Source organism: Anser anser (genome assembly GCF_964211835.1).
Source record: "Anser anser genome assembly, chromosome: 2".
In the NCBI taxonomy this organism is placed as follows: Eukaryota; Metazoa; Chordata; class Aves; order Anseriformes; family Anatidae; genus Anser; species Anser anser.
The window spans coordinates 44,670,760-44,696,471 of record NC_139721.1 but is presented as its reverse complement, the minus strand read 5'-3'; the positions used below and the strand labels follow the sequence as shown (position 1 = coordinate 44,696,471).

Sequence of the window (25,712 nt, the reverse complement as noted above, 5' to 3'; positions counted from 1 at the left end):
AGCTTTGGGGCTTGTTTTTCTCCCCTCTTTTTTTTTTTTTTTTTTCTTTTTCTTCATCTGAACCTGTCCTAAGTTAACGTCTGAAAGATCGGGTTGCGTTAAGAGGGAGGCAACGATCCGCGCCGCTTCTTTTCCTCCGAGCCGAGGTTTGGAGAAAACCCGTCCCAAAAAAAAAACAGGGAAATCGCCCTGCACCGAGCTCGCCTCCCCCCCAGCGCTCAGGGCTGCGGGACACCGAGCTCACAAACCCCCAAACCCGCAGCTCCACGCGGGCGGGGCAGGACCACGGGGGGTGCCCGACGGCTCCCCCCCGGGCTGCCGGGGCGAGAGGGGGGCTTCGGGGGGCCGGGGGGGCGGCGGGGCCGGGGGGCGGGCGGCGGGGGGCTCGGAGCGGAGCCGTGCCGAGCCGTGCCGGGCCGCTGGGAGCGGTGCCCGCGCGGTTCACGTGGCGAATCCCGGGCGGGGCGGGCGGACAAAGCCGGGCTGCAGGGGCGAGGGAAAAGCGGCGGTGGCGAGGAGCGGAGCGGAGCAGGTGAGGCCGAGCCCGGCCCCTCCTGGGCTGGGGTCGCCCCTCGCCCCGTCCCCCCCCCGGGGGGAGCCGGGCCACGCCGGCAGCGGGAGAGGGGCGGTGGGAGCCGTGCCGGGCGGGGAGGGGGCGGCTTTGTCCGGGTGTCTGTCCGGGTGTCTGTCCGGGCGTCTTTCTTGTCCGGAGCTGAGGGTCTGCGGGAGGTGCTGGGCGCGTGCCGAGGGTCCCGCCGGGCACGCAGCGAGGGGCTGCAGCAGCTCCCGGTGCCGGAGGAGGACCCCGCGGCGGGCGCACCTTGCAGCCGAGGGATCCGCGCCGCCCGGCCGGGCACCCTGCGGCAGCACGGCCAGCCGCCAGCACCCCCTGAAGCTGCGAGCTGCCCGTGCGGTGTCGGTGCACGTGAGGTTACGAAAACAAACATTTATTATTATTATTCTTTTTTTTTCCCCGTTTTGAACGGCTACTTCTGCTAACAGCCCTCCGGTGCTTTCCGTAGTGAGTGAGTTACAGTCCTCGTCGGACTTTACTCGCCTCCCCAAGGGGTATTTGCTTTTTTATCTCTGCCCCCGAGGTGTGCGGCGAATGAAACGACACTAACGGTATAAGCCCACGACTTAAAACAGAGAGAAAGCTGAAGCGGTAAAGAAGGTGAAAACTTTTTTAAAATGAAGTATTGCAGCAATTTCGCTGTGTTTTAAGGGAAGACAAACAGTGAGACGGAGATGGCATTTCAGAAGTGGAACAGCAGAACAGCGTGACGCTTTGTTTGAAATACGGTTTAAAGGTTATTTTATAAGATGCATTTGCTCTTTCAAAAGATACTATCTTTTAAAGTAAAATGAACTGTTTAAAAACTTCTGCAGGAACACTGTTGCGGGGTAAATCTGGTTTGATTCTGTTTTCTTCAGTAAAGTGCTCGGTGTTTAGAAGAACCATCTCAAGGGCATCTTGAGATGTTTGTTATTCAACAGCTGTATGAGCAGCTGTACTCACTATCATGTCAGGATGTCCAGGTCGCGGACTGAATGCTCTCTGAATCCTTGCTGTATGAGTGCTCACTCCATCTCCCTTTCGCTGAGATACAGGGACCCCTGCTTTTACCCCTGCTTCCATCTTCAGGCACACAGCTGGATGTGTGGGGCCAGCCTCCACCCGACGGGTGGGAAGACACAAAGAGCACAAAATGCCTTTGTCTCGCACCAGGGATGTGCGCAACCACTGCTGGGATTCAGTGGCTGCTTATTAGTAAAGCCCTTGCGGTGAAATCATCCCAAAAGCAGGGAAAGGTGAGGTTATGACCCCTTAACTCACCTACTGCTGTATCTATCGTGCATACAGTGTTTGAGCTGCAGGAAGCTCTGGGTCTTCCTAAAACATACGATATTTGCAGTACTGCTGCTGGGATAGTGAAGCTTCATGCTGCCCCTGGTAGAGGAAGGTGGCTGAGATGCTACGTAAGCTATTGAAATAGAAGCAAGGGATTAAGAAACGACCAACGGTTTATAAATTTGACTTCTTGTAAGGTAAGTGTTGTTTCTGTCAGTCTGCCTCAAATTCAGCATGCAGAATCCATGAGCTGCTTCAGTGGTATAAGGAGAAAAGGATCAGCTTGGAAGGAGAGCAGGAGGGAGCCGGGGACTGCAGCAGACAGGGCAGTTAATGTCTAATGGGCTTGGTGTCTTTTTGTGATACCTACACCTTTTGGATATATTTCAAAGAGGGGAAAAATCTGGATACTTTTCTATGACCTCGCTTTGTGGGGTGTGACACAGTAGGTTGGCATGAGCTGGCCAGCAGCCCTAACAGACTGAAAGAACTTCTTGTGCTGCGTATGGTTTGGTAATTTGGGGTGTCTTCTGCTTATTTAAAACTTCTGGCAATAGGCCACTTACCATGTAGGTACCTGTTTCTCAAGGTTACATCTTCCTGTAGTGTCTGTTCCCCCAAGAAGGAACAGGGATGCCTGTGTGGTAGCTTTTGCTCCTCGAAACCTGTCCACAAGGGTAGCAGAAGCAGGTGACTCAGAAGGACACGGAGTCTTTATTGCTTGTTCTCTGAAGTGTGTTGGAAATAACCACACTGACAATCCTGACTGGTGGTGGGTGACTGGAATAGATATTTCAGCCCTTTGATTTAGTGTGTGTTGCCTTGTCCTGATTAACTTCAGTTGCCTGATATTATAAATATAAGTCCTCCCTTTGACAATAAAACTCTCAAATTGGGTTTCTTTCAGCTCTTACAGGTCCAAGTGTTCTCAACCAGTTCATATTGTCTCTTCTTGCTAACGTGAAGCCTTGTCCAGATATTTTTCTGTGTTATTTTTTGACCATTACTCCAAATGCTGATGAAATACTTGGAGGAGTAATTATGTAAACCACAAACAGTGCTGCACACACATACACGGACACCTGAATGGGTAATCACAAGAATTCATCTGCAGCTAAACTTGGAGGGGAAAAAAATGGGAGCCTTCAAAATTGCTACAATTTTTGCTAAAACACCTATTTTGGTTAAAATAGCCATTATCCTGGCCCTTCTCTTGCAACATTGAAACCTTAATACAATCCATTTTTTAAAAAAAACTAGCTTAATCCCAGAAGAGGGAGAAACTTCAGACTAACACAATTAGGTGAGTGGAATTTTTCCCTCAGGCACCTCTGGAGAGTGATACAATATCATGTTAAAAACTGTAAGCTGCTGTCTCAAAGAGCTGGGCTGGGCCAGTGTTTGTATGAGGCATGGGGAGGAAAAATGCAGATGGTGCAGAAAGCACCGGTGGTGAACATGTCGATAGCATTGCTCTGAGTCACTGGTGGCCCAAAGTCCAACCACTGCATGATGGCACACGTGTTGTTGTTGGGTGAGGCTTAAATGAGATCCTGAATCTTTCAGCACCTCTCTATATACCATTTATTTGTATATATTTATGTGTGTATACAAAACTCGGTGTTTTGGCTTATTTGAGCACTAAGTTTAGGATAGCTGTGAGTGCTTGTGTGAATTCCTTGCAGCTTTGATGGGGCTAGATCTCTCGCTGCTGAAAAGGTGAGGTGATTTGGGCAATCTGTGGCAACTTTTGCATCCTTACTGCCAAGGGGTGCCTCCGCACCCTCCCTGCTGCCAGCCTCTGCAGTGACAGCCTCTGGGAGAGGCAGCTTGAAGACTGAGCTCTGGCAGAGCAATGTGCACCCTAAGGGGAGCGAGGGAAACTATGCGTATTGTCTGTCTTGGAAGGGTAGGTGGGGAAAAGCCTCAAACAGAGTATTTTTTACAAAAGGATTGAAGAGACACTTCATGGACAGTAAAGAAAAAGCAGTGACTAGTCTGCATGTGGGAAGGTCAGGTGTGGAGGAAAGGGGACTGACAGCAGGGCTAAAGAATGAGGAAAGTAAAAGGCAGAACTTGAACCACAGGGCAAGGATCCAGAAAAGAACAAGAATGCCCTAGGAAAGCTGTTAGGACAAGTATTTATCGTCTTATTAGCTAAAGATGCAGCTGGAGCTGTTTCATGTTGCATATGTCATCGGTGGGCTGAACCGTATGCCCATCGCGCAGCCGCAGGACGGGCAGGAAGGATTAAGGGCAGCTCTGGGAGCACTGCCCAGCGTCAGCAGCCTAGCAGCCGGGCTGCCATGTGCTATTTTTTATTTTGGCCATGTCCAAACAGGATTTTAAAAAGGCTGAAGGAAACCTACCCTGCCCCCTAAGAGTCCCTATAGCAAGAACAGGGCTTCAGGTGGGGCAAGTGTGCTCGAATCCGATCAGCAGCTGCCGCCCTGAAGAGGGGTTGATGCTCCACAGCGGCCTGGTAAAGAAAGTCTGGAGGAGAAGGGGTGGTAAGGAAGATGAAAGCATGGCAAAGTCTGTGGGGAGAGCTTTGATCCTGGTCGAACATCTCTTCGGCCCCAGAATCTCCTGAGCCTGTTGCTGAAGATGTTTCCGTTCATCCAGCTTTATTCCATTGAGCCTTGAATGAGGTTTCAGATCTGTCCCATTTGAAGGCTAGAACCAGTTCTAATGCCTTACAGGAGCCCAATCTCTAACATGGCCTCTTCTGGGAATGGCTGACCTTGGGACTTTTCCACCTTGAGGAAGAAATCAATAGTATTTCTTCAGGCATTTCATATATTCAATATGTAAAAGAATTCAAGTACATTTGAGTAAATTTTCCTAAGGGATAAAATTAGTAGGGTCTTAACACTGAGTAATCTACCATACACGTAAGTGACAAGCTTTCAGGCTGATCTAATTACTAATGCCAAACTAAAGCCACATAAAAATAACAAGTTGCCCAAAAATACAAATCCTGCCTAGATTTGACAGATGAGAAGGGAAGGAGGATGTAAGATGAAGGTTTATCAGATACAAGTTTCAGATACTGAGTTGTTCTAACTAGTAAATCTGTTTGTAGGTTTGATAGACTTGTTAAAGTCAGCAGGGAAGAATATGTCTCTGATTTCACTGCAGAGTTTGGTTATGCAACTTGTAATGTGAAATAGCCAAAAATCTTCTCAGGCTACTCCTTCCTGAGGAATTTTATGAAAATATGCTTTGATCTGGTAACCATTTTATGTCCAAATTAATACTGGGCTTAATATAGACTTGTAACGATCTCTTTAGAGAGTTTGAATCGCACTGCGAGCAAAGCATGTCAAATTTTATCAAAAGAAAACAGTATGCTTTGTCTGGCTGTACCATACTCAGACTAAATAGAAATGCTATGAATAAACTTGTTCTCGAAGCTTTATTGCAGTGTGGCACTTGAAACTAACCTTGGATCTCATGACTCATCTCTACTGGGAACGCAGCATCCCTTGCAGAGCTCACACTTTCAAATCCAAGAATGTTTGCAAGTCAGAGGGAAAGGCCCAGCCTAAGAGGCAAAGCGGAAGCACTCCATGAATTCCTCTCTCAATTTCCATCAGATTCCTGAGATCTTCATATCTGTAGATCAGAAGACATTGTCTTGCAGGAGTGTCTGCAAATACAAATATTGCTTGGGTCTTGTGGATTTTGATGGCTAGATAAATACTTTCTCAAATGCTTGCCAGTGTTGATTGCTTTACTTTCTAAAATTGGAAATAGCTTATTGGTAGGTGGTAGGAGGACATCATTAGAATTAATAGAAGTACACACACACAAAAGGAGAACAGATGACTTATGTTTGTAATTAAGCTAACCATAGAGGCAGTGGAGAGCTCCTATCTTATCAGGATTGCTGCTTCAACTCCAACTAGTAGACTGCACCACCAACAAATATTTGCCTTGGCTTGTGATGCTCCATACAGCGTCACGTGCAGTGGGGTTTCCCTGGCATGGGCAGGATGTCCCACTCGTGCAGCTGTGCTCCTCTTCAGCAGGTTGTCTGCAGCTCTGCTGTGAAGCTGAGCAGTACCCGTTATTTCCAAATGACTGGATATTTAAAAACACATAAATGAAGTGTGCGGCATATACAGAGTAAGCCTTAAAGCTGCTCATTTATTATCACAAACTTTACATCGTCTAGTGGATCAAGCTCTCAGCCATTATTAATTGCAATAACTTTTTATAGTCGGTTCCCTTCCACTTCTTTCAACTCCATTAACTTCCTCATGTGCATCGGTGTCAATTACAACCGTGAGAAACGTTTACAAACAAAGCAGCAAGTTTAGAGATACAGAAGAGTACATATTGACAACTGGTCATGAAGATCTTTGCACCTCGTTAGCAAGCCACAGGAAACTTGCTAGGAAGATGTGTCTTGGAAGCAAAGCTTGCAAGGTGCAGCTGAAAACAGCCTGGGGAATGTCAGAGGCAAACTGCATTTGCTGAAGTTTTGAACAGCAGCTCTAGGTTTGCTGTCTCTTGGAAAACTTCTGAAGTGCAGTTTAAATAATTCCAGATGACACACACAAAAAAAAAAATAGTTAAGAAAACAAAAGCTCTGGGCTTTCAGCCACTTCTGGGTTCTCTTTTGTTTGTGTGTGTGTGTGCCTGGAAGGAGCTCTGCACCCATTCACTGCTGCTTCTTTAGCTGCTGCTCTGGAGTGCTCCTTTCTCACACAATACCTCTTGAGAAATTTTTCACATTCTTTGTCTGTTTCCCTTCCTCTTAGCAGCACTCTGATTTCACCACTTCCTACTGTCAGTAATTTTGCCGGCTTACTTTTCTCCTTCTTTATCTCTGGCTTTGCTGGCGGAGTGGACAGCCTCCTCTCTTGATCCCTAGTTTGTACGTTGCCGATGTGGGTTCCCCTCTTGTCACTTTCCATCACTCTTTAAAAATGATTCTTTAAACCTCTCTTCTAACAGGCAGAGGCTTGTTTACAGTTGCACAGCATTTGACACATAACTCTCGTAACCTGCTCTGATCATGGATTTAGTAAGAAGGGACAGACACTAGGAAAGGGTACCCCACAGATTTTCAGCTTACCCTTACCCCAGCCACGCAGCGGAGCACGAAGTGTTGTGTTTTCCCAAGAGGAGCGAGAAGTAGGTACTGTGTTCAGGAGCTGAACGTGCTGCTTTATCGATCCAAGAGCTTTTGCTCCAGGAGGCTGTGAGGAAGGAAGGGACTTTGGAACAAAACAGGACTCACATTCAAAGTCCTCCCCTGGACCTGAAGTGCCAGCAGCCATACAAATATTGTACTTTGAACATTGAGGCCTTGCTAAGCGTGAGCAGGTTTTGAGAAGATCTGGCAGCCCTTCTTAAAATGCACTTTTAAGTCTTGCCTTTGCAGGGTAATAGCTGGCAAAAGCAAGATGGCATCAATGGAGGTGGGTATCACTGAGGTGACCTCTCAGTGAGGACTGACCTGCTAGCCACTTGGTTGTTTGCTTTGTACTCACCTCTTCCAGTTTCAGCTGCTAAAACATGATCTGGTCTCTTAAGCTTTAGCAATTTCCTGTAGTAGTAATGGCAAAAAGTGTGATTGCTCGTACAGCTGCGTGATGCTGTGTTTGCCATTAGGACAAGAATAAAGTGGTTCTAGCAGGCAGTGCAGGTGTGCAATAAGAGTTGTAAGAGGCATTGGTGCTACTCAGAGAACCATAGATATACGTAGATATATACACATATATAGTTATCCACCTCCCCCGCCTCATGTGCAGGGTTTTTTAAAAGCGAATCCCAGGCACTGAGCACTTTCTCTCACAGTTTTAGTTGCTAGCTGCTGCAGGTCAGACCATATACCCAGTTTCACCATTTCAGGCTTTAAGTGCAGGTACTACCAGCCAAAACAACAGAGCCTGTAAAAGTTAAAGCCTCTCCGTTATCTTCGCTGTTCATGTATTCCTAACAGAAGGTGGTTTCAAGTCCTATCCTAGGTACAGAGTTAGCTGCACTGAGCACAACATACCAGTACCTGTATCCCATTTTCTGGTTTTGGCCATCGCCTGTGATGTTCCTCCTCCCTTCACACACACCTCTGGATTCCCCCCAATGCCTTGATAAGTGAGAACTCAACCACAGACATCAGGGTAGGAAAGAAAATGAGCTCTTCTATATTTCTCTCAACTTTGTATTTAAATAGAAATGTTTTCTTTACTCTTAGGTGCAATGTTTAATTTGTGAACTCTCAAAGATGTTTTATTTTCCCCAGAATTATCAGAGTTTCCCTAAAAGGTGAAATGGTTTTATTGTCCCTGGAGAACACTGAAGAATTTTTACATTCATGCATGGCATGACATGAGATTACAGACTTGCAGCCACAGAAAGAGGCATGAGTATGTGTCCTTTAAATATGGATTTTGAAGTAAAATATACTTTAAAAGTGAATGCTCTAGTTTATTACGCAAAATTTCTTGTTGCAATGAAGATATGTTTTTCCTCCATCTGACACTTTGGGAGGAGGGGAAGACGAACACAGGCAATATAAAGTTTGTATTTTAATGATATAGTAATAGCTCCATATGGATGCATGTGTTTTAAAGACCAATTAACATTTTCAGACAGAAATGGACTGGTTTTGTGAGAAGGGATAAATGTTCTTTTTGTAACACTTATTAAAGTTAAGATTGGGCCCAAACCACAAAATCTCAAGAAAGTACGTCATCCTCTCCATATCAAGATGGAACAATCGCTTCAACTTAAATACAGGAAATGTTGGGCATAATAGGCATTACTTGCACCGATCTTGTTAACGAGAACATAATCTCCTAATCACTCCCTTGAAAGCAAACCCAGATGATAGAAGCATAGCTGGGCCCCTGCCAACAGCTCAAGAACTCTGATTTCACACCCAGGCTCCTGCAGGAGTGCCAGGATAACCTCAACTATTCAGGGAAGAAAACCATAGCCACTATGCATTTGCAACTCCTTATACTTCTATTTTTAAAACCAAAAAATACCAGTTGGGATAGTACAAAAACTTGAGTAAGAAATGAGAGTATATACATCTAGGTCTGTTTATATTACACACTAAATCAGTATATCACCACTCAGGCAATATTGCCTTAGTGGCAACGTCCTAGTCTATCTCCCTGTTCTCTTGAATTAGGCCTTGAGGGAAAAAAAGAAAATTGACTTTTTAAGAAGTAAGGTAGTTAGAGGACAAAGGAACAGAATCTAGTTCCTGTTGGTGGTGGTCCCTTCACAGGCAGGGCTTGTGTGCATTTTAAAGAGGTGTGCAAAGGGCTTCGATCTTTCATCATCATCATGATGTAAGTGGTGAAGGCTCTTGATAGGTTGTGGTGATGTAAGTAACAATTGCTGCAAGTTAATAGATGTGTTTGGTTTCCAATAGGATGCATCTCTAATACAAATAAACAGCAAAAGCTGTTGGGCTTCCCTCAGGTTGTTACAGCAGTGCTTTTAAAAAGAAAGCAACCAAGCAAGATCACCCACTTAACATTTCTAGACTAAGTTGCAGGAAATGCAAATATTAGGGACAAGGTTAATTGTATTTATCTACATTTTCCCATTAGCTTGTAAAGCTATCAACTACGTATCTACTTTTTTTTTTTCCTTGCTAGTAAACAGAGCACATGAGAAGTTGACAACATGATCATCTTGCTTCAGAAACCTTTATTACAGGCTGAGTTTCTGGGTGGGATGAAGGGTGGAGCTAGTCATTTAGCTACACCCATGGTGAGGTTTATAAAAGGAAGTTTTCTAGGGGAGCTCTTTTCTACCAGTCTCTGACAACTGTCAGTTTTATTTAGCAGGGTTTTATTTTAAAAAATAAAGTAAATTTGCTACTATGTCAAGGCCTCATAAAGATTCCCATAATGCAAATGATCATCTAAGCACATCTTCGAAACAGCGAAGTAAGGTAAGTTGTGGAGTCTGCTTTGCTACCTTAGTTCTCTTTTATGCATAATGCTTTTTGTGGCAGAGACTTGAGTACTACTGTAATTTCAAAGGTCTGTATTTTCTTTGCCATGTATAGTTGGAGTATTTTTCTATATAGCTTTTTATTCCTGTAATGCTAAGTCAAGTGGGAAAAAAAAAAGAAAAAAAAATTAAAAAACATGCCATAATTTATTAGAATTTGAGGAGATTACTATTTGTTATAGGTTGATCAGATCTTGATGGCTGATGGCTTTGGGGACTAATTTGTACCACCTGTCTACAATGCTGAGGTTATTGTGGTTTTTGTTATTGTGCTGCTGTTTGTTATCCACACCAATATTAGTTTCTCAAGCATACAAATAAAAGATATGCTATGCTTAATTGCGTAATTGTTGTGGCTTAGTCATAACTCTTTGATACACCCAGGAATCTTGTCATAATTTCTGGTTTATAGTGTATCACAGTTTCCTTTTATGCACCTGCACATAAATGCTTGTAAACTATTCTGTTCAGCAGAGGTCTCTTGAGTTGCTGTGAATGCCCCTAGATGAGATTAGGTGCCATGAAGGCCTGTTTGCTATTGAGCACATAAGTGTTCATGGTGGTACAATACTTTTCTAGACAGGTCTGTATCAGTTTACAAGATGTCTGGGTGAAAACTTTTACAATCATCAACTGAAGTCAAATGCATTGTACTAAGAAATGGTCACAGCAATGTAGGGTGTGCAGTTGGGATGCGTCAAGAATGCTGGTCAGCATAAAAATATCAATCCCGTAGCACTGCTTACCTAGCTCTGGGCTTCTTGCTGGTGCGCCGATAAAGCACAGTTGCCAGGAACTGGCAAAAGGGGAATGAACCTTGAAAACAATATTTTGGAGCTCCTCTCAGGCCTCTGGGAAAATCGAAGGCTGGAATTCTCCAAAAACTTTAAAAGCAACAAGAGACAAGAATTTGAAAAATTATTTTTTCCTTCCAGTCACTTTAGCTGTAGATAACTAGATTTTCTTTTGTTAACCTTCAATTTAGAAGGAGTGAAGTCGCTCCTTTAATCACTGCTCCCAAAACATGTGAGGTGTTTGCAGGTCAATGGTCTACTAGTTTTTCTGCAAATTATTCTAGTTTTACTGCCAAGCTCTACAAAAATAGCCAAAGTCATGGTTTCCGTAGAACTGGTGGTGCTGATGAGTTTTCTTTTCTTTTTTTTTTTTCCCCTGTAAGGAAAGCTGTGAATTAATGCAGTTGGCAAGGAACTGACTGACAGCCCTTTGGGCAAAATGATCTGATGCAAGTTGGAAAGGCTGTCAGAGCATTTTGACTTTGTGTGCTTAGTAGACATGAGAAAATAAATGTGTCCTGAGTTGGAGGAGACACGTTTTCCACCTTGATAATGCTGTGGTTTTGGTTTGGAGCTTTTACTGTCAATATTGAACTTGTAGGATGCTTGAGCAGTGTGGCCATTTCTGCTTTTTGCCATGTGTTTTCACTGATATGCAAGAAATTCTGACTATACTGGGTTGTGGTGGGAGGAGGCTCATTTGACAATAGAGCAGTGTCCTGCAAGGGAGTCCCCTTGGCTCTATCCACTGCCATTCTTCCGGTATCTAACCATGCTGTGGTTAGATTCCTCACAGTTTTTTTCAAGTGCATCGCGTTTATTTTAAGTGTCTTGTAAACTGCTGTATACCAAACTGTTCAGAAATATTTGCTGTTATTTTTTATTTTACTAATACACTAAATGGGACAAAGGAAGAGGAAAGTACTTTCAATGTTGACAGAAAGTCATAGATGCCTCTGCTCTTGGATACTTTTGGAAGGGTTTTCCAAAACAGGGAGAAAGTTTGAGCTTTTTCAAGTGCGCAGTATAGAATTACTTCAGGATATTGATACATTCCTTAACACATCTCTAAATCTTGCCACTCCTATAAGTAGGGATTAAAGTGACTTCTGTCATTTTTTGACTTGAAAAGCAAAGTTCATGGAATAAAGTACTTATCCAGAGCATTTGTGACACTAACCTGCTATTCAACATGAATGAGTGAAGGGGAGTGGTTTTCTCATGGTAGATTATTTACTATTTTTGATAAATTTAGGTAATTTTTAATAGCCTGGTTTTGAGTAGCCAAAACACAAACCGAAGGTGCCACCTTCCTCTCCTGATCTTGATTTTTGGAGCCACATTGGTATTAAATGCGGAAATCTACAAAGATGATTTCTTGTTGGTGAGATGAGTAATTAAGAGATTTTCATTGGACATCTTCCTTCTAAGTAACTTACTTCTTCGAGGTGGTATATCAAGAATGGCACTGACAGCTGGGTTACTCCAGACTGGTATTTTGTTAGTCCTCTCACGTTTAAATAGTTTTGCTATCAGAAGATTCAAGCATTAAGCTTTAGCATATTTGGGTGGATGCTAAAACTAAGTTCTGCTGTGGGTTCGCCCTTCCTGGTCCATGTATGGCAACACAAGCACCTTTAGAGCTGAGCTAGAGGAGAGGCATGAGGTGGCTCACGGGTGTCAACTGTGGTGGATGCAGAGCTGGAGGGGCAGTCATGGGAAGGGGTTGGCCAGGGTGGCCTGAGAGGGCCCAATTTGAGGAGGGAGGCTCTCAGCAGGGTGGGGAGGCAGAGTGGATGGAGAGAGGCCATGTCTTGATGGCAGCTTCTGAGAATTTGTCCAGCCTTAAAACTTTGCTGGCCCTGAACGGTCTTCAATGGCTCTCCTTGTTTCCCACCATCTCCCCTGCTACCACCAAGAAACTGAACTTTTGAGCTCCTGGTTGAGGACAGAAATGCATTTTACTGATACTTTTGGGTCAGCCAAAGTTGGTTTTCAGTGTACTGTTGAGAAGACCTGAGCTGGCTATACTTAGCTGGGTGCCTTGTTACTTTATGAATCGGCAGACTTCAATGGATTCTCCTGATCAGCTGTGGTTTGTTTAGGTTCTGGGATCCTGAAATCGGAGGGGTTTTACAGGTCTTAGGATCACTGCAGTTTCTTTAACATGACTGGATTTCATAGAATCATTAAGGTTGGCAAAGACCTTCAAGATCATCTGGTTCAACCACCACCCAACCACCAACGTCACCCACTAAACCATGTCCCTAAGCACCACATCTAACCTTTCCTTGAACACCCCCAGGGATGGTGACTCCAGCAGCTCCCTAGGCAACCTGTTCCAGTGCCTGACTGCTCTTTCTGAGAAGAAATTTCTCCTAATTTCCAACCTAAACCTCCCCAGCGCAACTTGAGGCCATTCCCTCCAGTCCTATAACTAGTTATTTGTGAGAAGAGGCTGACCTTTAATGGTATTTTTTTCAGGGCATTTTTGTCAGAGGAAAATGTCATCTGGCCTCTACTGCCCTAGTTTATTTCAAGTCAAACCAAGCTGCTGAGTTCAAACAAGATACTGTGTCTTGCAGACTTGACTTTTTGCAATTTTAATCCATCTGACAATGGACGTGCTTGAGAAGTGGGCCCATGTGATCCTAATGAGGTTCAACAAGTCCAAGTGCAAGGTGCTGCACCTGGGCCGGGGCAATCCGAGACATGAGCACAGACCGGGAGAGGAACTCATTGAGAGCAGCACTGCAGAGAAGGACTTGGGGGTTCTGGTGGATGGAAAGTTTAACATGAGCCAGCAGTGCGTGCTTGCAGCCCAGAAGGCCAACTGCATCCTGGGCTGCACCAACAGAGGAGTGGCCAGCAGGGCGAGGGAGGTGATTGTGCCCCTCTGCTCTGTTCTTGTGAGGCCCCACCTGGAGTGCTGCGTCCAGGTCTGGGGCCCCCAGCACAAGAAGGATGTGGGTATGGAGGAGGGCCACAAAGGTGATCAGAGGGCTGGAGCACCTCTCCTCTGAAGAAAGGCTGAGAGAGCTGGGGGTGTTCATCCTGGAGAAGACAAGGCTCTGGGGTGACCTCACTGCAGCCTTTCAGTACTTGAAGGGGACTGATAAAAAAAAATGAGGAGCAACTCGTCGTTCAGTTGGATAATAACAGGACAAGGGGAAATGGTTTTAAGCTAAAAGAGGGGAGATTTAGATTAGAGGTTAGGAGGAAATTTTTCACTGTGTTGTGAGGCACTGGAACAGGTTGCCCAGAGAGGTTGTGGATGCCCCATCCCTGGAGGTGTTCAAGGCCAGGTTAGATGAGGCCCTGGGCAATCTGATCTAGTGGGTGGTGTCCCTGCCTATGGCAGAGGAGTTGGAACTAGATATCTTTGAGGTCCCTTCCAACCCCAGCCATTGTGGTTCTATGACAATCATGCAAATGAGCAACACTTCCCATCATGAGGCAGAAGCCTGAAGTTCAGCTCCTCTGTGCCTTGTGAGAGCTGAAAGGGGAGTTGCAGCAGATGCAGTGACAATGAAAGCTCTCTTTAAATGACTGAGATCTAAAGAGATTTTGTTTATGGCTGCAGATAAAATAAACAGAGAAAAAATGTAACTGTCGGTCTCCCAGTCAGATGTCACTTGACCTGAAGTAACTTGTGCCAAGTGTGTGAGATGCTTGAAGGCCATGTCAGGTAAAGGATGTGATTAGCATTATATATATGACTTCAGGATGATGTATTGTCTGCTGCAGCAGTAATCCTTCACTGGGGTGCAGGGACTACAGGCAACACATGATCATGTTCGAAAAGCAGATAGAGAAACACTGCGATGGGCCTGTCAAATGACAGGGAACTTATTATGCAGCTGTGGACCAACAAGAAACGTTTGTCTGACCGATGGCAGTGGTATCTTTTGTCTTCCTTTGAAAGGATCGCGTAGCTACTGGTACAGTTTCTGTCCATTAAAACAATGTGGCACAGAGGAGTTGGCGCTGCTTTGTTCACTGTGCATTAGCTTGAAAAATTCAAAGTATTGCGATCCTCTGAGTGAAGATCTTATTTGAGGTTTTATTGAATCTAGTGATGCACAGTAAGAGAGAAAACGTATAGGTTATGCTGCAGCCTAAATGCAACCATTTAAGCTTTCTAAGACGGTGGTATAGGGGCTGTTATTTCATATATATGTCCTGCTGCGCACTATGGTATTTACCTGTTTTTTGTTGTTTTTTTTTGTGATGACCTGTTTACATTTGACTTCTACAACTTGAAACTGCAGGAAGAGGCTTGCTGAGAGCTATGTCTGAGGTAAAACAGAATGGTGTATTTCCTTTCCCTGTCTCGCAGCCCCAGGCATACAGGCTGGTCCTGGAGGGTGCTGGCAAGCCTGCTCGTGGGAGCTGGGTGCCAGCCTGTGTGCTTGCAAAGTGCTGCGGCAGGGCCTGAGCTTTAAGGGGGAACCACACCACTCTTTTCTGTGATTTGAGCATAAGTGATGTATTAGAGGCTTTCAGTTCACAAAGCTGATTTTATTAAAACATAAAAATACATGTTAGAAGGAAAAGTACTTTTCAATAGGAGAGAGATCTGGCAGGTGAGATGAAAGCTGTTTAATAATATATACCTTCCACACCTGATAACCTGTGCTGTAGGGTCCTTCCCCCTTATCTTTTCTAGTTTTCTAATTTTTTGTGGTTTCTGAAGAAATCTGCACCACCCCAGGGGCCTGAAGGAAAGTTTCTTTCCACCTCCTGCTGGGCTGGCCTTTTGGTTTGGTTCCCTGGTGTGTGAGCCCAAATCTTCACTTTGGCATCTGCGTGTCACACTGACCATGAGGAGTTTTGCTCCCAGCTATGTCCCACTGTGCACACCTTCAGCTTTGCCCAGGGGAGTAGATGTCCCCACACACATGCACACCTTCCTCTTCCCTTCCTTCCACCTTGCTCTTCTGGGGCATGCACTGCCAAAGTATGGGGCTTTATTTGAAATTAACAATCTGCTGTAGAAGAAGCAGCAAATGTTTCTGAATTTATTGGCTTCATAATGTCAGAAAATTGTGATGTTGGCTTGCGTGTCCTGTTTTCCAGTGTGGAACAGTAGGAAAAGGAGCACGGCACCTCAACAAGAGGAGGCTATAAGCATCTGCACAAAGGCAAGCAACAGTATTTCTGGGAATAAAAGTAGTTGGCTTCCAAATGTAACAACGAGTCACTCCAATAATGTTGAGACTGCTTCAGTTGTATTATTCCTTGCATATCTTGTATGACAAAATACATTATCTTGGTCACTTTTGTATTCTGGAAATTTAACTTCAACATCAATTTGTCATCAAAAAAAGAGTGGGAAAGCTGAACCCTGGCAATCTCCTTTAGGATAAAGCAGTCTGGCAAAACTGACACATTGCACTGGGGGAGAGCAGAGTAACGCTGAAGTAAAATGATGTGCTCGTGCTCTCGACAGGCAAAAGGCATTTCGTTTGTTTGATAAGTTGCCAAACATTGTCATTTGAGAGTGTTGTAAAGTCTTCCAGCTGTCTGTATGGGAACAAAATATCTGGGTGAATTAGAATTTGTCCCAGTGAACGTTTCACCAGAAGTGACCTTGCCTGATCTGCTTAGTTCAAGCGCAAGTGCAGCTTGCTGCAACCTCCTGATATTTTTTACCAAGACGGCACTTCTCTGAGCATCCCTTCTGACACTGAGTTGAAGGGCTGTATGTGCAGGAGCATGGCAGGGTGCAGGGACTGCCTGGCTATGCTGGGGCTCTGGGGAGGTGGGGTGTGCTCTGACCAGGGCGGCTGGGTGGCCTCTGCAGGGGAATGGATCCTGTGGGAAAGCGTGGGTTGAATCTTACGTTTTTGCTATATGAATGAACAAGTAAGCTGGCTACCAAAAAGAGAGAAAAATTAGACTTATACCACAAGCATGCATAAAGTGTTCATTGAATTGCTAGAGAGAGACCTGCTTTCAGATGATGGTGGATGCTTCAAGCTGTGGGTGCTATCTAGCTCCATGACTTGTTCCCTTGATTGGCCTTGAGCATGTCCAGCGTGTCCATAGCTGACTAACCTTGCTGAAAAGAGAAGGGCTCTGTTAAAAGAATACATTTTTGGAAAACAAAAATCTCACTTGTAGTTTTATTTAGAGCCCCGAAATGCATGTTTGCCTTTCACACATGTATTTTATAACTAGCTACTTTGTTAAAGTAGCTGTGCATAAACCCCTTCAGCCAGCTGCCACCTTGGGAGCCTTGGATGCAAAGAGTGTGAGCTGGTTTATGCAAGACAGGAGGTGTGCCAAGCTCAGGTGAAGGACCCTCTGGTCACTCCAGGTCCTAGGAGGCTGCCACTTTAAGGCACTAAGTGTAGAAAGCGACACAGTCTGAGAAAAGCTTATCTAGCAACATTGACAGGGGCTGTGTTCTCTAGGAGAGATTGCATGTGCCTGAGAAGAAACAGTAAGAGTGGTTCTTCAGCACAGTATTTGTTGTACCAGCAGGTTTATGAAAGAGGGGAAGTGCTGTTTATGTTGAGAGAGATGGATTTCCCAATAAGATTGGATCAGACAAATGCCTAGTCCTTATGATAAAGTTCTCTATACAACATAGGTGACGGAAAACAACTGCCAGTGTTCTGCTTCTCCATCCAAGCTAAAAGACTTTGCCTTCTAGATGAAAAAAAAAGGCCACTGTAGAAGTTCAGTCAACTATAAGGGAAATAATGACCATGTTAAATGGTGAATTGGTCCAAAGTATCCATTTCTCCAGGTAAGTGGTGACTTTCCTTGCTTAGTTTGGACAGCAAACAGAAAACATAGTAAGCATTTGGGAAAGGCAGTGAGAGAAGTATCCACGCTTAAACTGTGTATACTACTGAAATGAGTTTAGTGCTTCTCCAGATCAGTACTTGCAGGCAGTGTGCTGAAGGAGAAAAGTTTCCAGAGCAAAATGTTGTGGAAGCTCAAATTCAATCTGGTATGGTATAACAACTTGGAAATCTCCCAGTCAGCTTTTTCCTAATGAGCAGAAGTGATGCACGTCTTCAAGTTAGTGCATCATTTCACTGTGTTCTGTGGCTCTTGTCCACAAAACGAATACAGAAAAATAATCATTCCTTTGACTTTTGTACTATAGCCTCTTAGGGAAAAAATACTGCAGCTCACATGCAGTCCAGAAACCTCTGATTTGGTAAACTCCAAATGCAAGCTGTCCTTTCAGAACGAAGTAATGTTAACTGGAGAGGTTGAAGTCCGACACCCAGCCTTGTCAACCCCCTCCCATATGACTTGCTTTAATTGTGTAATAACATAGACTAAATGAGATAACAAGCTGTGACCCTTATCTCACAGACTGGAATGTTCTCCTTCAACTTGAAGCTCGCAAGCTGTGATCAGGTGGCAATGTTATTGTAACTGAAGGAGTAGAAGGTATTCGTGCAGTTTTCAGATACAGCCCTACTTTGATGAACTTCTCAATTACACTATTCATTTCCTTTAATAGAGAGATCTTTCCAGTTTCCAGCTCTATAAATAGTCAAAATCCAAAAACACTGTTTTGCTCTGTGCTTCCTGTGTCAAACATTTTGGAATTTCTGCTATATTAATTACTTGATGGGGTCATTATCACAGTGCAAGTGTCCTCAAACTTCCATGCATTTTAGCTTTCCCAGTTTACAGGCAGGTTGCAAGGTTGTCCCCATTTGCTGGTGGGATCAGAAGCCTACACTTGTAAAAGGTCTTACTGAGAACACAGGCATCTGTACTTGTCATTGAAGTTCTGCTTCTCAGAGCGATCAGAGCTGCTGCCGCCTGGGTGGACTGAGCAGCTCAGCACATGCCGTTTTGAAACATGAATTAGGTACCAAAGTGGTTTTTCTGCCTACTCCCCCAAGGGACCTGTTCCTGTCAGCACGCTCAGATCACGTTACCTGTGCTACACACAGCAGTTGATGACTGCTTTCATTTAAAATGTGTGGTAGTGTGTGAAGTGACAGTGTGCCATTCTTCCACCTTGCAGATGCGGATGGCTGGAACAAACAAACAGACACTGGTGAGGATCTCCCCATGGACAGCTTGGAGAAGGCTTAAAACATGTGAAAGTTTCAGGGCCACCTGGCTGTGATTATATCATTGGGGCCACCTGATCACTTTTCTCCACTGATTAAATAATGTAAAAGGTGAACACAGTCCTTTGAGCAGAGAGAGGCACTCAAGGATGCTAGTCCTACCGTGGATATATGGAAAAGTAGCTCTTACATACTACCTGGCAAAACTGGCTGGTTGGTATTTACTAGGTGAAAATGAGAGAGTGAGAACACTCCCATATTTTTTGGCTTTTGGTTTGTCTCTGAGCATATGTGGTAAACTGTAGTACAAATGAGATGATGCTACATCATTCAATGTATCTTCATCTATCATGTGAGTACATTATCTAACCAGAGGTTCACAGGGACATTTCCACAAACTGGCCTTACAGCCTTCACAGGTTTGTACATCCTCAATGGACTGCAAGTAATTCATTCTGCTCACATGAGAAAGAAGTCCAAGAATTCTTTAACTGCTTCACCAGGGCTATAAAGAGCAAAGATCTGTGTGTAGATTTTTCTTAGATATATTATGCATTACATATTAATAATACACTTATGTATTGCATATTTAGATTTTGAAGGGGTGAAATAAAAATCAAGATACAAGACTTTATCTTATTTTAATCATCTCCACAGATGCTGGAATCTGTTTTTACATCCTTCATCCTTGAGTTAGTCCTTTTTATTGTTATTATGTAGGAACTTGAGGCAGAGGAAGACATACTGATTTTTTTAAAGGACTGAGATGTAAGATGCCAGTCCAGTACCCCAGCTAGGGCTCTGTTTCCTGGGTGAGACGTGCAGGCAACAAGCAGCCTGCAGTTATGATGCTTTCACACAGACAGGATGATACAGGTTTAAAGAGGCCTCTGGAGGTTGTCTGGTCCAACCCCTGTTGGACCTAATCCTAATGGGCTTGGTTTTTCAGGGACTCGTTGAGCTCTGAATGTCTCAAAGAGCAAAATTCACAGGTTCAGTGGACCCAACATTTAACCACTGTCATGATAATACCAGGTATCTTGAGGTGTTCAGGGCCAGGCTGGATGGGGCCCTGGGCAACCTGGTCTAGTGGGTGGTGTCCCTGCCTGTGGCAGGGGGTTGGAAACTAGGTGATCTTTAAGGTCTCTTCCAACCCAAGCTGTTCTATGATTCTGTGATAAAAACAGTTCTCCTAACATGTAATCAGGACTTGCCATGTTGAAACTTGCCTGTTGCGTCTTGCACTGTCAATGTGCACCTTTGAGAGGGGCCTGGCCCTATCTGTTCTGCTCCCTACCCTTAGGTGGATGTGGGCTGCAATGGGACATTGCCACACGCCCTGAGCCTTCTCTTCATCAGGCTGGACAACCCCAGCTCCCCCAGCATCATGTGCTCCAGCCCCTTAAACATCTGGGTATACTGGATTGGGCTCCAGTATGTCTGTGCCTGTCTGATGTGGTTTGTGGCTCCCCAGGACACAGGTAGGCCACTTTCACAAGCGCTGATTGCAGGGGAAAAATCACTGGATCTGCAAACCCAGCCCCATGTGGGGTTGGCCTTCTTTACTGTGAAGGCATACTATTGAGTCTTTCCACTTGCTGTCCACCAAGACCCCCAGTTTTGTTCTGTTTTTTCCTCTGAAGTGGCTCTCCAGCTGGCTGGTACCCAGCCTGTGCTGTCCAACAGGACTGCTTCCCTCCCAGGGCCAAGTGTTTTCCAGGCTACACGTGCTGCTTTCCTGAGCTGAAATTGGCACAGGTAGTAAATGCTTTGTCTTGGAGATGATTTTTCTTTCTTGAGGAAAGACAATGAATTCCTCACCTTAACAGAGGTCACTGGTCTGTCAGCTGGATGTACCAAACAGCAGGGTGCTGCTTTGGAACAGAGGATTGGTAGGAGCCCTTATCCCCCTCTGTGCAGATATCTATCTGATTTGTGCTGAATAATCTCCAATATGCTTATTTTTCTTCACTCACTGTAAAGAGAGATCTGAAAAACTAATCTCACAATACAGAGGGATTCAGCCTATCTAATCTTAGGTACCAAATTCAGCCCACAATCCTGACTGAACTACATGCATTTTTCTCAAGTATATCTACAAGTGTTAGTGTTACATTGAGGGGTAACGCCTAAACGTAAGTTAGTTCCTTGGTTTAAATGCCTTTTAAAGGTCTTAAATCAACTTTTTCTAAATATTTTGCTGGTTCTGAAGCTGGTATGTGTTAGATGCCTCACAAAATTCTGTGAGTCCCTCAGTTTGTTGTGGGTGCCTGTATACCATGAAAGTCATCTTCAGATACTTCCTACCACGCTTGTTCAGCATGCTTGTTTTCAAAGAATGCCAGCCTGGGTATTTCAACATATTATACTATCAGGATTCCTCATTCGTTCCTTCAGTTTTTGCTGTCCTAGAAGAATTTCAGAAACTGTGTGTTGGCTCAGAACACAGATACTCTTATTTTATGTATTACCTTTGAATGTATTACTTAATGCTTTTTCCTTGGTTCTTCTTTTTGTTTATAAGGCTGACTAGCCTATAAAATTTCAGCCACAAAATGCAGCCTGAAGTTGAATATAGGAAATGATAAATGTACTGGAAACTTACTATTCTGGACCAAAGCTGCAAGCTGCTGCAAGCTCCCCTCAACATCTTACTCCTTCCAGATTGAACAGGGAAAAGCTCTATGTACCCACTAATCTCCAGGCCATACCTGAAGAGGAGCTCATGTTGCAGATATTTTAAAGGTTAATATTAGAGGCTGTTCAGCGGAGTTGTTCCCCGTACCCCTTTCTCATCATCAATACCAGTTAGCATGCTCCTGCCCTCCCAGTTGTGCTGACCAACTGTTGGTTGGGCCTTGCTGTGTACTGAAATAAAAGACTGCCTCAGATTTTTTTCAGTTTTATTTTTAATCTGCAAAAGGTAACTCTGAAATGGGATCCCTTTCTTGGTCTGTTTCACAGAGTTGTGATTCATGGGAGTTGTGACTGGATTCAGAGCTGTTCCAGCAAAACTAAGGAACAGCCCGGAGATATAAGGAGTGAACACCTAGGGCTGAAATACCTTAGGCCAAGACTATTGCCAAATTCTTTGTAACCTGAAACCTTAGTCAGTGCTGGCTTTTCTTGCCTCACTGCAAAACATATGCGTCACCACAGCATAACTTTGTGTATGAAGAGGGAAGTATTCAAAAGAAATGTTAAGTGATTCTAGTGTATGAAATAATGCAGAAAACTGATCAATTCTAGTCATTCTTAAACTAAGTACACTGTAAAACGTGGTGTAATGCCTACCAAAATAAATTCAAATGCATAATGAGTTAATAGATGCAGAAGTGTGTCAATAGCAAACTGCAGTCAACACTGCAAATCAGACAGGTGCCTACTAAAACTGGTGATTGCGTTGGATGTAGAAGCCAACAGATGTAGACACTGACGATGCAAGAAAAACAGACTTTTAATTAGTGTGGTGGAAGTTGGAATGCAGACATCAGTGACTCTGAACTAAAGTTTAAACGAAAGAGTGTCTCAAATAATTGAAGTGAGACTGTTTTCTCAAAGTGCAAAGAGGAAAAACTTTTTTTTGGTTGAAATGGAGCTAAGTATGACAGTGCAACCTGCTGCTAAATACAGAGAATGATAGATACACATCCTCATCAGTTCTTCCTGTGAAGTCTGCCACCTACTGCTTGATGCACTTGTTTGGCATTGCTTGTTATGCCCCAAAAAAATAGTTTGCCAAAAGTGTCAGGCTAACTTCAGCTGATATCACATGGGGTGAGCTCTGTTACATTCTTTTTTAGTTGGAATATAATTGCTGCATCTCCAGGTGACTGGACAGGAAGGTGGGGAAGGTGTTCATTGATGGGAGGAGGGCAGGTAGGGCCTGCAGGATGGCGGGTGTCCAGCTGTAGCTGGCTGCAGCTTTGAGCCAGCCCTGTCTCCAAGGCACTTGCATCTTGGAAACTCCACTTTCCGGGATGGAGAAGGAGACAACAGAAGTGAGAGAAGCTGGTTAACTGCCCTGTGGGGAGTAAATTTAGTGGCTTACTGAGCAGGGTGGAAAAAGTCTTCTGGAGAAATGATGCATGTTCCTTGCTACGAAGTTGTTAAGCAGGATGTTCTTGGGCTTACTTTGTATGTTAACGAGCAAAAGAGATTGGTTGCTTTGTAAATGAGAGGGAGGGAACAGTTCTATAAGAAGACTCCAGACCTTTTTCATGCCAATATGTGAGTTGAAATCAGAGCACTGGCAGAGAAGCAGAACCGCTGGAACAAAGCCCTGTTTGAAATGGCAAGGGCAAAAGAGGTGGGAGGCTGTGTCGGGCGCTCGGTAGCGGCATCTCGCGTCTTCTGTGACTGCCTTCCTTGTGAAGCACTCCGAGTCAAAGCAGGGCATTTCTCGTGGGTTTGGAGTTGTGAATGGCACTGAACTCAGCTGTGTTGCTTTATTTGCTTTGAATCTGTGTCTTTGCCTTCCATATATGGACTGGGTGCAGTCCTGAATCGGGAACCTATGGGTAAGTGCAGGACTTACCCAGGAACAGTGAGACAAGGTAGGGTTGGGCTACTACTTAACAGTAAGTTGAGACATCTGCCCGGCTGTTAGGTATATGGGTCTTCTCTTGCTTTGCTGTATTTTGATTGCTTTGTGGATTTTTTTGTGATTCGTGCACAGGTCAAAAAACACAGCAATTCTTTCCTTTGACACTGAAAGCATCAAAATCTTTCAGTTCATGTTTTGAACAGGAAAATATATGTAAATAGTGTTATACGCTTTCCTGGTTTACAATCGAAGTTTGTGAATTTCTGTAATTTGTCAAGCTATTTTCCACTCAGTGAATGCCTGGATAGCAGCCACAATGGGTTTGCTTGAATTCTTTCAGTTGCTAAAAATAAGTTGGTTTTGAAGTTGTTCTATAAATGCCGAAGATATCTGAGGCAATAATAGGTGACTGTCAGCCTATATTGCAAGTTGTTTTCATGCAACATCATTTTCCCAGCCCTCAGCAGGGGGAGGAAAAAAAAAATCTGTGCAGGGTGGTAGAAAGCATCCAGTCCACTGAGACACAGGGCTCTGCCACCACAAGGGAAATACAGCTCCCTGAGACAAAGTTTTGAACATATATAGTCAAATGTAATAGAAGGCATTTTTCTTAAATCACCTCAGAAACATTCTGTCCTAACTTTTCCTCATTGGTCCTTTCAACTAACAGCTATGGCTGCTACTTCTCGTAGTATGAGTCTGTGGTGTCCATCTAGAAGCTGCTGTACCTTGTTTTCTGCAGCTCACCTTTGATTTACTGGCTTATTTTTGGCTTAGTAGCTTGGTTTTTAGCCTGTTTTCCCAAGTCCCTCTTGTTTATTCCTTGTTTGCTTGGTTGGTTTTGTGTTTTGGTCTGTACCCTTTGAGAATTAAATGTTTTAAAGCATTTCAAGGGATTTTGTCATACAAATACCTCCAATTTGTATGAACAGCTTCAATAGGTGACCAAGTCTGTGGATGTAGCTACCAGAAAACAAGTTCACAGAGGAAAAACATGCACTGAGAGTGAGCATGTGAAAGCTTCCTGAGAGCAAATAAGCCCTGGAGAGCAGTGGTCCCATTGAATCCACTGAATGTCCTGAGATCCAATACACTTGCAACAGCAAGAGTCTGCTGAGTCTGTCCAAGGCCACCACCAGCACACACTACCATGAATTGTGTGTTGTGGAACTCAGCTGCATCTGAGAAAGAGGCAAACATAGGCTACAGGGTTGCTCATACACCTGGCAAGATGAGGGACCCCATGAAGGACTTTCTGAATACCTACCTGGAAGCCAGTGGCCAGCCAGTCTGGCACCCTTTGGTTGGGTTTGTACTCGTGACTTTTTGAGATCCTTTAGATATTTATCTTCTCCCTTTTTACCTCATGGCCTTTTTCCTATATTTACCAGTATGGAAAGAATACATTCTTTAGATGCCTTGGTTAGGAAGAGATGGGGACCTACTTTAAAATTAGTGTGACCTATGTCTTTTGGGGAATTTTGAGGGGTGGAATCGTGCTACCAGGTTCATGTATAGCAGTGATATGATGCCAGTGTCTGCAGCTGTGTGGCCTCGTGTGTACTGGGGGGAAACCTATGGCATCCTTCCTTCCCCCCTTGTTTTCATTGCATACCTTTATCCCTCCACCCTTCCAAAGAGGACTCCGTCTCCCCATCGTTACCTTCCGCACACCCAATAACTAGGACCTCTACTGCATTCCTTTGTCCACCTAAATTAAATTCCACCCTAATGAGCCAATGTTTCCTACCACTCCCTTGCCTGGATGCTGCTCTGGCATCTGAAGCCAGAAGTACAGGTCGAGGTGTTGGCATGGCTTGCAGAGCAGGTGGACGCCTAGGAGTGCTACCACACACGGCAGCAGATGAGTGCCAATTATCTCTTCTGGCCATAGCTATCGCACGACTCCTGTAGCTCAGGTAAGCACCTGCATGCAGGCAGAAGTCAGGAGATGTTGCTGAGATGTACCTCTTTGGTTTAACCTCTGCATATGCTCATCACCAGTTTTCAGGCTTCAGGAACCTCTACTATGAGGACTTTTATTTTTCCCTACTTTTTTTTAGTTTTCCCCATTTTTTTAGGCTACATTATTTATGAGTGAATTTCAGCACGGTGTCATTACTCGAAACATCCTCAAACAGGTCTACTTGCTGAAGGCAATGAAATAGTTACCTGTTTTCAGTAAATACCACTCTGTTCAGAAAATATAGCATAGAAAATGTGCCATGAACATATTTTCCCTTGCATTTCTAAGGGAATCACCATGTTTCTTCACTACTTTCACCTGTTAGAAGTTCTGGCCATCACCTTCTCATGTGAGAGCACTTCTCCTAAACATTGTCTTGTAGTGTCCTATCCTTAAAAGTTATTGGAGCACTGCTGTTAAATCCCAGCTTCAGTTCAGGGGGTCTACTTGACTAGAAGCCAACATACCACATTGGATTTGCTGTTCCTATGCCAATAGGATGCCTGAGGTT

General features: G+C 44.3%; 1 protein-coding gene across 3 annotated transcripts in view; it reads left to right on the top strand.

Moving 5' to 3' along the window:
- The first annotated feature begins 446 nt into the window (after positions 1–446).
- MAPRE2 (microtubule associated protein RP/EB family member 2) overlaps positions 447–25,712 on the top strand; it is a 100,308-nt gene continuing 75,042 nt past the window's right edge. The window contains exon 1 of one of the 3 annotated variants that reach the window (XM_083823438.1): positions 447–532. Coding sequence is in view for 2 of the 3 variants with exons in the window: in XM_083823434.1 (XP_083679560.1) it covers positions 9,708–9,779 (72 nt within the window). In the remaining variant the exon portion in view is untranslated. Of the gene's footprint in view, positions 533–9,623; positions 9,780–25,712 lie in introns of those variants that run through there. The other 2 variants (XM_083823434.1, XM_083823436.1) reach the window with 2 other exon arrangements.